Source organism: Anabrus simplex, chromosome 3 (genome assembly GCF_040414725.1).
Source record: "Anabrus simplex isolate iqAnaSimp1 chromosome 3, ASM4041472v1, whole genome shotgun sequence".
Classification (NCBI taxonomy): Eukaryota; Metazoa; Arthropoda; class Insecta; order Orthoptera; family Tettigoniidae; genus Anabrus; species Anabrus simplex.
The window spans coordinates 132,598,816-132,611,328 of NC_090267.1; the positions used below are offsets into that span (position 1 = coordinate 132,598,816).

The 12,513-nt window shown below is 38.2% G+C and overlaps 1 protein-coding gene across 3 annotated transcripts in view; it reads left to right on the forward strand.

Annotated features, from left to right (window-relative positions):
* The window catches only part of LOC136866065 (MIT domain-containing protein 1), a 38,049-nt gene that overhangs the window by 1,100 nt on the left and 24,436 nt on the right, over positions 1-12,513 (forward strand). For all 3 annotated transcript variants that reach the window (XR_010859486.2, XM_067142705.2, XM_067142706.2), the window contains exon 3: positions 7,802-8,040. Coding sequence is in view for 2 of the 3 variants with exons in the window: in XM_067142705.2 (XP_066998806.1) it covers positions 7,802-8,040 (239 nt within the window). In the remaining variant the exon portion in view is untranslated. The remainder of the gene's footprint in view (positions 1-7,801; positions 8,041-12,513) is intronic.

A 12,513-nucleotide genomic window follows, 5' to 3' on the forward strand; every position in this document is an offset into this window, starting at 1 on the left:
TTGCAAAGAAATTGGAAATTTACTGAACACATCCCTTGGTACGATATTCCAATCCCTGATTCCTCTTCCTGTTTGTCCTCATGAATTCCAATTTTATCTTCATATTGTGATCTTTCCTACTTTAAAAGACACTACTCACACTTATTCGTCTACTAATGTCATTCCGTACCATATCTCCACTGACAGCTCGGAACATACCACTTAGGCCTAGTCGAGCAGCCCGTCTCCTTTCTCCCAAGTCTTCCCAGCCCAAACTTTGCAACATTTTTTAATGCTACTCTTTTGTCAGAAATCACCCAGAACAAATCAAGCTGCTTTTCTTCAGATTATTTCCAGTTCTTGAATCAAATAATCCTGGTGAGGGAAGCATACTCTAGTTGGGGTCTTACCAGAGACTTGTATGCCCTCTCCTTTACATGCTTACTACAACCCCTAAATATCCTGATAATCATGTGTAGAGACCTGTAGGCCTACTCTTTATTTACCATCCCATCTGTGTTATTACCCCAATGAAGATCTTTTGTTATATCAACACCTAGGTAAGTTACTTACAATGATCCCCAAAAGGAACTTTCACCCCATCAATGCAATAATTAAAACTGAGAGGACTTTTCCTATTTGTGATAATCACAACCTGACTTTTCATCATCATCGGTTTGCTCTTCCAGCGAGCCGGGTAGGATGTTTCAAAACGAGCGTCTTCCAAAGTTGCCTATTCAAAAAGATTTTGTTTTCCATGACAAATTCCCAATTCCATCCTCTTCTCTCCATGTATTTCCTCAGTTGGTCCATCCATCTTCTTCTTGGTCTTCCAGCTGGTCTTCTACCTGTTATTCTCTTTTCCAAATAAGCACAGGGTAACCTTGTGCTATTCATTCATTTAACATGCCCAAACCATTTAATTCTAGATGACCTAAGTCTTTCCTTCATCGATTCAATTAGACCTAGGTTAGATCGGATCTCATCATTTTTCACGTGATCAAGTCATGGTGTCTTTTGGAGGGCAGTTCTAATAAATTTCATTTAACAGGCTTGAATCCTACTACAATGCTTTGATGTTAGTGTGCAGGTTTTCAGAGAATACGTAAGGATGGGAATGAAATATGACTTGTACAGGGTAATTTTTGTTCCTTGTGGGACCTCATCCCATAGTAGGTGTCTAACAGTACTGTAAGTTAGAGTCTTTGGTTACTTACTCTGTTCGTTATTTCTATCTCAGCTCTATTATTACGAGCCGTTATGCTTCCTAAATATCTGAATTGGTGTACTACTTCATCTTGGTGGTCCTGTGTTTTTATGATACATTCTGTATTATGTCTGCTGATTTTCAATGCTACTGACTTTTTTTACCCCGCTTATCATCATACCATTTCCTACTGTCCGTCTCACAACATTATTAAGGTCATTTTGCAGTTGCTCACAATTTTTTAACTTATTTATTACTCTATACAGAATAACATCCTCCGCAAAAAGCCTTATGTCTGATTCCACTTCTTTACTCATATCATTTATATGTTATAAGAAAACGTAAAGGTCCAATAATACTGTCATGAGGAATTCTCCTCTTAATTGTTACAAGGTCAGATAAAGCTTCGCCTGAGATCTTTTTTCTAGAAATATAGCCACCCATTCAGTCACTCTTTTTTCTAGTCCACTTGCACTCATTTTTGCCAGTAGTCTCCCATGATCTATCCTATCAATGCCTTAGGTAGGTCAATCGCGGTACAGTCCGTTTGACCTCCTAAATCCCAGATATCTGCTATATCTTGTTGGAATCCTACAAGTTGAGCTTCTGTGGAATAACCTTTCCTAAACCTGAATTGCTTTCTGTTGAACCAGTTATTAATTTCACAAACGTGTCTATTATAATCAGAAAGAATGCTTTCCCAAAGCTTACATGCAATGCATGTCAAACTGACTGGCCTGTAATTTTCAGCTTTATGTCTATTATCCTTTGTTTTATACACAGGGGCTACTATAGCAACTCTGCATTCATTTGCTATAGCTCCTTCATGCAAACTATAATCAAATAAGTACTTCACATATGTACTTTTTTTAAAATTATAATACTGATGCTATCACTTCTTGTGTTGACAGTTGTAGTTACTATAAACTTCGTCAGACGCCTGCATCATAATCTCACTTCGACTCCACCCATATTTCACAGCCATATGTCTAAAGAGATGCTTAAGAACTTTGAAAGGTGGCCATGTATCCTGTTGGTTTTTTCCATTGATGGAAAAGAACAAACTGAAAGTAATTGGGCCCGGTTACAGTTACCTGAGAAATATTTTACTCACAATTGCCATTTACTTTTCCAACAAGTACCTAATCAGTAACATTACAATTACTTCACAGAATGCAATTTTTAAGGAAATCACTTTTTTTCACTTGGAGATGGACGATACCAAAGTTTGCTAGGAAAAAGAGATTACCGGTACTTCATTTTGTGTTTTTTAGCATAGAGACTTTAAGTGGCTATCATCACTAAGTGAAGCAGCCCACAGGTCTCTAGTATCTTCATTGACAAGACCATTGGCTAGTGACAAGAACATGACACCATAATAAGTCATTTTCAAACTGCACAATTTCCTTTTCATAGAATGTGGTAGCATTGGGCCACATATGATCCAAGCTCTGTCAGAGACATTAGGAACTGCCCTGCAGCCAATAGGAACAAACAAAATAGTCACATCTCAGAGATTAACTGAGTGTCGTTTTTAATTCTATAAGAATATTTCTAGGTGTGGGTTGGTGGATCACTAGCAAGCATGAAGGAAGGATCTCTCTTTTCATCTACTTTAAGTCTCGTTTCATATTATTTTTGTATGATTTTCACCTTCCTAAAAATATAAACTATCTAGTAAAGTATAACCAACATTTGCACATCATATTCATGGTTTCATTATTTTTCAGGATAACTAAATCAAAATATTTATTCAAGTAGGGGAATGGAAATTTCTTAAACCTTTTTTCATCACATGTTCCAACTCCATTCTCAACCATGTAGTAAATCAATTATGTAAATCTCAACCAGTAACCACAACAGCCTGCGAGTAAATGAACAATTGCGTATCATATCCTGGACATTACCGTATATGCTTGACATGACTCCTTGCGAATGCTGGGACTCCAAAGTTCCCAAGCTCTCGATGTGATGTATATCGATTTCTAGAATGTTACGTTTACTTAAGTATAATGATTACAATTTTACTTCCAGATGTAAATCACAAGTTTAAGAATTACATTTTGTTTAAAATGATTACGATTAAATATTACTAAAAATTATTACAAATAATTCAATTATTTTTACTCCATTTATTCCCAGCTCCATTTTTTTCATCAGTGGAACCATTTTCTGATATTTCATTGCAAAGGTATATTTGAATTGATCGGTCTCCTGTAAGTTTTTCCATTCCATTCGTACATAACCTATTGGTCGTTCATCACTTTTCTTGATCATCACCTTTAATTGTTTCTTCAGTGAGTGATCATACTCTTGTCAGCCCATTCATCTGTTTGTCCTTGTATTCACCTCACGGACAAATGCAGTCAGCAAAATGCACAGCTTTTATTAGCCTCTTTTGTGGGTCAGTTGTACATTGTTGGCTTCCGGATCACAAGATCACGGGTTCAGATCCAGCAAAGGAAGTCAGGTTTTTGAAGGACGGAAAAAAGTTGTCATACATTGTTGGTATATAACAGATCTGTGGTGATTCATGGTGTTTACCTGACAAAATTAATTAAAATCCCAGCCGTAGATCACCTCAGGAATATCTGCCACCTGGTAGAGTAATCGGAACATCAAAATTATCCCACAGGCAGCCTAGATGGTGTCAGATAAAAAGGCTGGACTAAATTGTGGTTGTCCTCATGGATCTATGATATCTCCTTTAACATCTGCATCGTGGATATGCCTAACTCCATCTCCGAAAATTTTGCTTATGTTGACAATATGGCATTAGTTACTCAAAAATCTTGTGATAAAGCAAACTTAAATACATATCTTTGGATTACTTCAGAAAGTGGAAGTATTACAACTAAGGACTTCTTAGACTTCAGGAATATCAAATCTTCATAAAAAATGCCTACCACAGTAAAAATTGAAAGTAAAACTACAGAAGTGAAGTGAGGATTTGAACCCTTACTGCTCTGTGAAGCCAGATATCCACCCTGCAAAATTCCTCACAGCTACTCAAAATGTGCAAGTTTGCTCGTGGTAACCAAAGTTCTCAGTTCAAAAGTGTTTATGTGTGTATTATATGACCCGATTTTAAGCCTTTATTGACCGCTCTATCAGTGGTAATTACATGCTGTAAGCTATTGCATCTGGTGTATGCCATTTATGTGCCATAGTTTATTCTATCATCATCATGAAAATTTTCAAGCCTTTGGTTGGATCTGTTGATTCTGGGGCAAAGTTTTATGACCGCATGCCCTTGCTGGCACCAACCTCAGATGAGATCTAAAAGGCTACTCCTAACCCTGAGAACAGCTCCCCTTGTAGTATGGCCTATGGTAGAGACACTGCCTTTTCGTCCTCTGGTATTCGGGAGATAGTAGGTTCGAACCCCACTGTCGGCAGCCCTGAAAATGGTTTTCCATGGTTTCCCATTTTCACATCAGGCAAATGCTGGGGCTGTACCTTAATTAAGGCCACGGCCGCTTCCTTCCCACTCCTAGCCCTTTCCTGTCCCATCGTCGCCGTAAGACCTATCTGTGTCGGTGCGACGTAAAACAAGTAGCAAAAAAAAAAAAAACCTCCTCTGAGGGATCACCACCTCTCCAAGAGGGATCCTTCACCTGAAGCCATTGACCCTGTCAGGGTCTTAGGTTATTTCTCGACTCTCAGAACTGTATTGAGTCAATGCTCAGCACTTGGTATTGAGTTGCTGGCTGCATAGTCTACTCCATTACCATAGTAAAATTATTTGGCCAGACCAGAATAATTTATACTCTAATTTAAAAAAAAAAAAGATCAGTTTTGATGTAACAAGACTCTGCGATACGGTAGTGAATAGACATGTCAGTAATTGGTCCTGGCCTGTCATGAGTTCTGTGATAGCATGTCCACCCTTTTCTGTCAAAAGAAAATGGCCTCTGACCAGTCGGATATGCAGTTCTCCAGTGACAGGTGTAGAGGTGGATACAGTTTGTGCAGCACAGCAACATTGCATAAAATTGATTTGAAATGTGGACTCTGTGTTGCATAAAAGATAGACCTCACTTACTACCACTTGTATGGTTTTTGCATTTTATGGGAACCCTGTATCAGGCTACTTGCTCATAAATTTCAGTAAAATGTCATATAAGATATGATTAAGAGACATACAATTCATAGCTGGTTGCATGTTCAAGAAAAATTAAGCACAAGATGTACTGTATCTGTAACATACATACATACATGTCAAAAGCACTACTATAACTTACAGGGTATTATCACTTAAAATAGTATGAATATGTACATTTGAAAATCAGTTTCAAACCGTCGCTGCCCAGAAGTTCGAATATTCCATGCGCCTGGTGTTGTGTCTGGGAGGTCCTTCATAAAATCACGTTGAAGGACACGTTTGCACTGGAGGAGGCAAGATGTCTGCTCAGCTCCACATCCACACATTACGGTAACCACACTTATGCAGATTGCTCTTGCAAACACCCCGAGCATAGCTTGTTGAGAGATTTCCACATTGACCCTTTCTCTGTATGACCGAGAGGAAAAGCCTCATTTGGTGAGAGCCAATCCATTCCATTCTTGTACTTTGCATGCCACTTATCAGTTTGGACCTGATGACCAGTCCCTGTTAGAGTGTCTGTTGACCTGAGGAAAATTTTCCTTGATTTTATTCTCGGTCATGCCGGCTGATAACCATACAGAAGTCATTGCTTTCTTCATCTCACCTTTCGTCGTCTTCTCTTGTGGAATGGCAGGGGCTGCAATCCCAACAAGGTAATATAGCTTCTACAGAGGTGTTGGCCATGGATATCCTGCGATGATGCACAGGTCTCATTGAGTGCTACATCAGCCATTTGGGCAAAGCTAGAATTGTTCCAAACTGGGCATGCATACTCAACTGTAGAATAATACAGTGTGAGTGAAGAAGTTCTCATTGTACATGGATATGCTCCCCATGTTGGTCCTATTGAGCTTCCGAACAACATTGTTCTTGGCTGCCACGTTCTGCTCGGTGTTTGAACAGTGTTTCTTGTAGGTGAGAGCACAATCCAAAGTGACCCCTAGATATTTGGGAGAATTGCAGTTCTAGGGTATTGCTTCCTACATAATCTGGAGAGTTCTAGCAGCCTGCATATTCCTTAAAAACAACACTGGTCTGTTTTTCGTAGGAGTTTGATTTCAGCTGCTTTTTCCTGTAGTATGCATTGAGTTCTTTCAGGCCATTGGTCAGCTTCTGTTGAACTATTTCAAAGCAGTTGTCTTGGGCAGTGAGAGCACAATTATCTGCATAGATGAAAATCTGCATTCCTTTGGGAAGTGGCTGGTCATTAGTATAGATGGTGAACAGTGAAGGTGCAAGCACGCTTCCGTAAGGTAGGCCATTCTTCTCCATCTACATTTTCCCAGGAATTCAATAAAGAATTGTGTATTTTGTAGGACATTTCTGATCATGCAGGTAAGCCGATAGTTCTTCGTGAAGTTGTAGAGTTTCGGCAGCAGAAATTTATGATTTACTATTTCATAAGTTTCCGACAGATCTGTGAAAATAGCTCCTGTAATTTGTTTTCTTTTGAAATGATCTTCGATGTGTTGAGTCAAACATTTGTGATGTGCAGCTCTTCCCTAATCTGAATCCAGCCTGTTGTGGTATGAGTAGGGAGTATTAGTTTATCAGTCAGTTGAGAATAAGTCTCTCCAGTACTTTATAAAGATGGCATAGGTGGCAATAGTTTTTGGGATCATTTTCATCTTTGCCTGGCTTGCGGACAGCTATGACTATAGCCTTTCTCCAGAACATTGGCTGTAAACAACAGCTGTAAACTCACATCACTGTACGACGCTGTGTTCAATATTTTAATTTAAATAGACATTATTTTAACACCTATTAATGGTGGATATCGGTAGGACTTTAAATTTTAATGCAATTTCATCCATTCTTAACTCAACTTTATTTGAACTTCGCAAGATAGCATTGCAACATCAAGGATACTGTGAACTCATATCACCATAAGACGCTGTACTCAATATTTAACCAGACATTACTATATTGTGTTTTTATTTGTACGTGACAAGATGGGATTTAATTCCATGTTTTTACCATCCAACATTTTTAAATGTTGTATTGTAATGGTCACAGTTTTTAATTTTTAATGGGGGCCCCCCCTATTTTATCAGGTCTTATTGTATACGGAATTTTAATCCACTAGCTGAGGAAGAGAATGCATAAATATTCTCGAAACATGTACTATATGTTAAGGTGAAAAGTAAATAAATAAATAGTATTGACTAGGCGGACCTCTACAAACATATTTGCTGTTGTTAAGTCAATACGGATCCAATATCAACCACCATGGTCAAGGTTATTAATAGGAATTTACTTGTAGGCGCTGTGAAATACTATTAGATATATTCATTAGGGTACAAGGAATAAGTAGAGGTGTGAAAATACTATGTTTTTGTACAATTATCTGAGATATACAACATTGAACAGTACACTATACTGCATTTCTCTTTTTACAGGGGAGGTGCATTGAGATTTGGGCAACAAAACCTTCGAAAACCCCTGTGCTAGCAAATACATGACATTGATGCAGTTATCATCTTAGTAAGATGTGTTCTTTTTTCCAGGTATCACAGATGTTGAGAAGAAGAAATATGTACGGTCAAAGATTGAGAGTTACATGTGTCGAGGTGAAGCTCTGAAAAAGTTAATTGAGGAACAGAAAGAGGCTGGAAAATACCATGAGCAGATCTTAATAGAAAACAACTCAACTGGTCACAGTTATAAATCTCTCCTTGGAAGGTTTCTGGATGATGAAATTACTGAAGTTGCTGTGGAAGATCCATACATCAGGAGTTTGCATCAGGTTTTAGTCTTTACTATTCATACAACATTATTTTAAACAGTAATAATTATGGTTCAGATTCTTAGTTTCAAAACTGTTTCATTTCTTTAAGAGGACTGGTAGGGAACGGCAATGAATCACCGAAGAGGAATTCAATGGGGACTGACAGGCAGGTTGGAGGACTTGGACTTTGCGGATGACTTGTGTTTGTTAGCCAACAGTTTTAAGGATATGGAAGCAAAGCTGAATGATTTAAAAACCGAAGCATCAGAGGTGGGATTGAAGATAAATGGAAAGAAAACCAAGGAGATGCGTTATAATAACCGAAACAAGGCACTATTATTTTTAGGAAACCAAGAGATCGAACAAGTCAACCAGTTCTGCTACCTGGGAAGTATAGTCACCCCTGAGGGAGGAACTATAGAGGATATAGGAAATAGAATAAATAAGGCTAAAGGAGCATTTGCAATGCTGAGACCAATCTGGAAATCTAAGGAACTTAACACCTATACCAAACTACGCATCTTCAATACAAATGTCAAGTCAGTACTGCTCTATGGGTGTGAAACATGGAAGACTAACAAACAACTGATTAGCAGACTTCAAACATTTGTGAACAGAAGTTTGAGGAATATCCTGAGGATATGGTGGCCACAAGTAATCTCCAATGAAGAACTATGGAAAAAAACTCATCAAACACCCATTGATATTGAGATGCGTCGTAGGAAATGGAAGTGGATCGGGCATACATTACGGCGAGGTAAAGACAACATAGCAAGACAAGCCCTGCAATGGAACCCACAAGGTAGCAGGAGAAGAGGCAGACCAAGAAACACATGGAGGAGGAGTAGTGTAATAGCAGAAGGGATGGAGAAAGGAGGAAAGACCTGGACAGAGATCAGGACGATAGCGCAGAACAGAGTCCGGTGGCGGAAGTTCGTTGATGCCCTATGCTCCACTTAGGAGATACAGGAAATAAGTCAAGTCAAGGTAGGGAACAGTTTCTTTAGGGATAAACTTTTCTCAGAAACTTCTGATCTAAACTGTTTTAGGTTTCAATTGTGTTTTAATTTGAATAATTAGCCCTAAGCTAATTGTGAGATTGGCATGTTCTTATACTCAGCATTCATGGAGTGGGTGGTCTCTTACTTGTTTCAAAGCTCATGTACCTAATGGAGTTAGTTGATAAGCTTGATTGTGGAACATTCTCAGACTTACTAGAACAGCCTGTGGAGTTGTCATAACAATGCAGTTGCTATTCTGTGCAGAGTGAGATGTGCAAGTTCAAGCAGACAGCAATGCCTTTTTCATGCACACAATATATTGTGTTGTTTGATGGGTATTTTGAGTACAAATGTTATGAAAGATGTGAGGAAAAATTGAGGCTTCAATTTCCTTATGAACCCCACCATGTAAAACTGCCTTGTATGATCTTGTACACTGGTTTTGCAACATGGGCTCCATGGATGATAGACAAGGAAGTGGGAGACCTAAGGGCCTGTTCTGTGACAGATAAAAGTGTGGTTTACATTTATGTAGCAGTTTGCAAATTTATCTGGAAGTTTGGTTGAAAACGCATACTACGACTTTCGTTTATGTGCAGCCTGGGAGAATATTCTCTAGTTTATCTATGCCGAAGTTGGAGAGTCAGTTATCTGGGACTTTGCTCCTATTGGGGACACTGCCTTAAGAATCAAGATGCCTGCACATCGTGATGAATCTACATCTACATGATGCTATACGAAAAATAAATTGTTATAATATAATCTATGTATATATTTACAAAATATATCACGCTTCATGTCCAGCTATCACAGAATTTTTATTTATTACAAAGTATAAGCTTTACTTTCGCCGTAATGTGCATCCTCATAATTAGTATTACACAGAGAACAAAATTATATCATGTGGTAAGGAATTATTTGAAAACATACATAACCTGAACCTTACGCTTGTGTCCAGGTAACATTTTCATCTTTTTATTTTCTAGAAAAATTTATGAGTTTTGTTACATATTTAACTCATTTCAACATTTCTTCGTATGTGTAGATTTCAGTCCTAATTCTTTCCTTGACCTGAACTTCCATATTGTAGCCTAATAAGAGTCTAATTGGACTCTAGTAATACAATTTCAAAGGGAATAGCACTAAACAAATGAAAGCACCAGGGAACAGGTATACCACCACACTAAATTTCACTACATTTTCAGTAACCTTATTGCCAACTCAAAAATGTTACTACAACTTCTGCCTAACAGTACCATACAGATGTTGATTCCCATAGGGAACCTGAAATATTTGTCCCGAATGTCCAATAACGGACCATTTATATTGGTATTACAACAGTACCATAGTTAAAATCCGTTAGTAGTACGCAAGAAAATATTTAACTTCTAGTTTGCAAAACTGCAGCCTACAAATCTGGCTGTTTATCTGACAGTCGTAGTACAGGCCCTAAGTAAATCAGAGATCATTCAGCATCATATTGCAAGATCTCTACAGAAATCTATAAGATATTTGTCACAACAGCTAGGAGCATTGAGTGAGTCCACAGATAAAGTACTCAAGGTGGCCAAGCTACAATATACTCATATCAAAAGAATGCCGCCAGATTTAGAGAAATGTCACTGATAAGTTCTCATGCAACATTGTAGCCATTCTGAACAGTACCTTCTTTTGCAAATGAAGAATGGTTCCATCTTAAGTAGCTACATTAACTCCGATCACCAGAATTTAGACAATTAAAATTGTGCATGCCTTGCATGAAGTACCGGTTCATTCAGAAAAAAATTTATGACTAGTGTGTCACATTGCGAAGAAGCATCTTTGAAATGACAGTTGATTGCACTGTATACAGAGATATTGTGCAACAGTCTGTGGCTTTATTGCAACAGGATAAGCGTTACTGCCGTTTCCAGCAAGATGGCACCGCTTGTCATACTGCTAACGAGACCATGAAAATATTGTTTGATTTTATTTGTCATCGAATGATGTCAAGAAATTTAATAATTAATGTTATTGGATTTACGTCTCTTGCGAGAAATTTGTGCCCACTCCCCCAACTGGTGTTCACCCAAGTTGACCTCTTTAGATATTTTTGTGGGGGTTATTTAAAGAAATAGTGTACAAAGAAAATTCACATTCATTATGTGAATTCAAACAAGCAATTCCTAAATGTATTGCAGAAATAACTCCATCAATTTTGAGAAAGTGTTGTAAAACACGTAGGTATGCAGAATTATGCATGCAAGAAAATGGTGGTCATTTCCAACATCTCTTGTGAATTGGAACTGCTGGAAAGCAATGTGCGGGAAACAAGGTTGTGTTGTGTTTGTGCATTCATTATTCTTAACACTTCCAGAATATTTTCGTCAAAGTTTAAAATGTATTTTACATCTCCTAAAGGTATGTTTAGTAACTATGTGTATAATCATTAGATGTTTTTGCGATTAAGGAAAAAGAAATCAGTAATTTTTAGTGTGCTGCCTTTATGAACACCCTTCATTACCATTACAACCTACTTCTACTCTAATCCACTTCAGTCGATTATCATGATCTACATTTAGGGCCATCACCCAGGTGTCAGAATCCCTATCAATTGTTTACCTAGTCTTTTCTTAAATGATATTAAAAACCTTGGAATTTATCAAACATTTTCCTTGATAAACTATTCCAGTCCCTAATTCCTCATCTTTTAAATTAATATTAGCCCCAATTTGCCCTCTTCAGTTTCATCTTGATCTTTCCTACCTTTAAAAGTTCCTCTCAGTCTTATTAATCTACTAATGTCATTCCATGCCGTCTCCACTGACACCTTGGAACATACCTCTTAGTCGAGTAGCTAGTCCCCTTATTGCCAAGACTTCCCAGCCCAATGTTTCCAATATTTTTCTTACACTGCTGTTTTGTCAGAAATCACCCAGAACAAATTGTGCTGCTTTCCTTTGGATCTTTTCCAGTTCTCATATCAAGTAATCCTGGTATGGTTCCCATACACTAGAACCATACTCTAATTGGGGTCTTAGCAGAGGTTTATATGCTCTCTCCTTTACATCCTTACTACAACCCGTAAGTACCCTCATAATCATAAATCAAAAGATCTGTTACCTTCATTTACAATCTCATTAATGTAATGACCGAAGCCTCCATGGCTCAGGTGGCAGTGCGCCGGCCTATCATTACTGGGTTCCGTGGTTCAAACAGGTCACTCTATGTGAGATTTGTGCTGGACAAAGTGGAGGCGGGTTTTTCTCCAGATACTCCAGTTTTCCCTTTCATTTTTCATTCCAGCAACACACTCCAATATCATTTCATTGCATATGTAATTCATTAATCATTGCCTCCGAGGAGTGCGACAGGCTTCGGCAGCCAGCACAATTCCTATCCTCGCCGCTAGATCATTCATTCCATTCCTGACCCGGTTGAAAGACTGGAAACAGGCTGTGGATTAATTTAATGACCAGGTATTTACAGTGATCATCATGAAGTACTACCC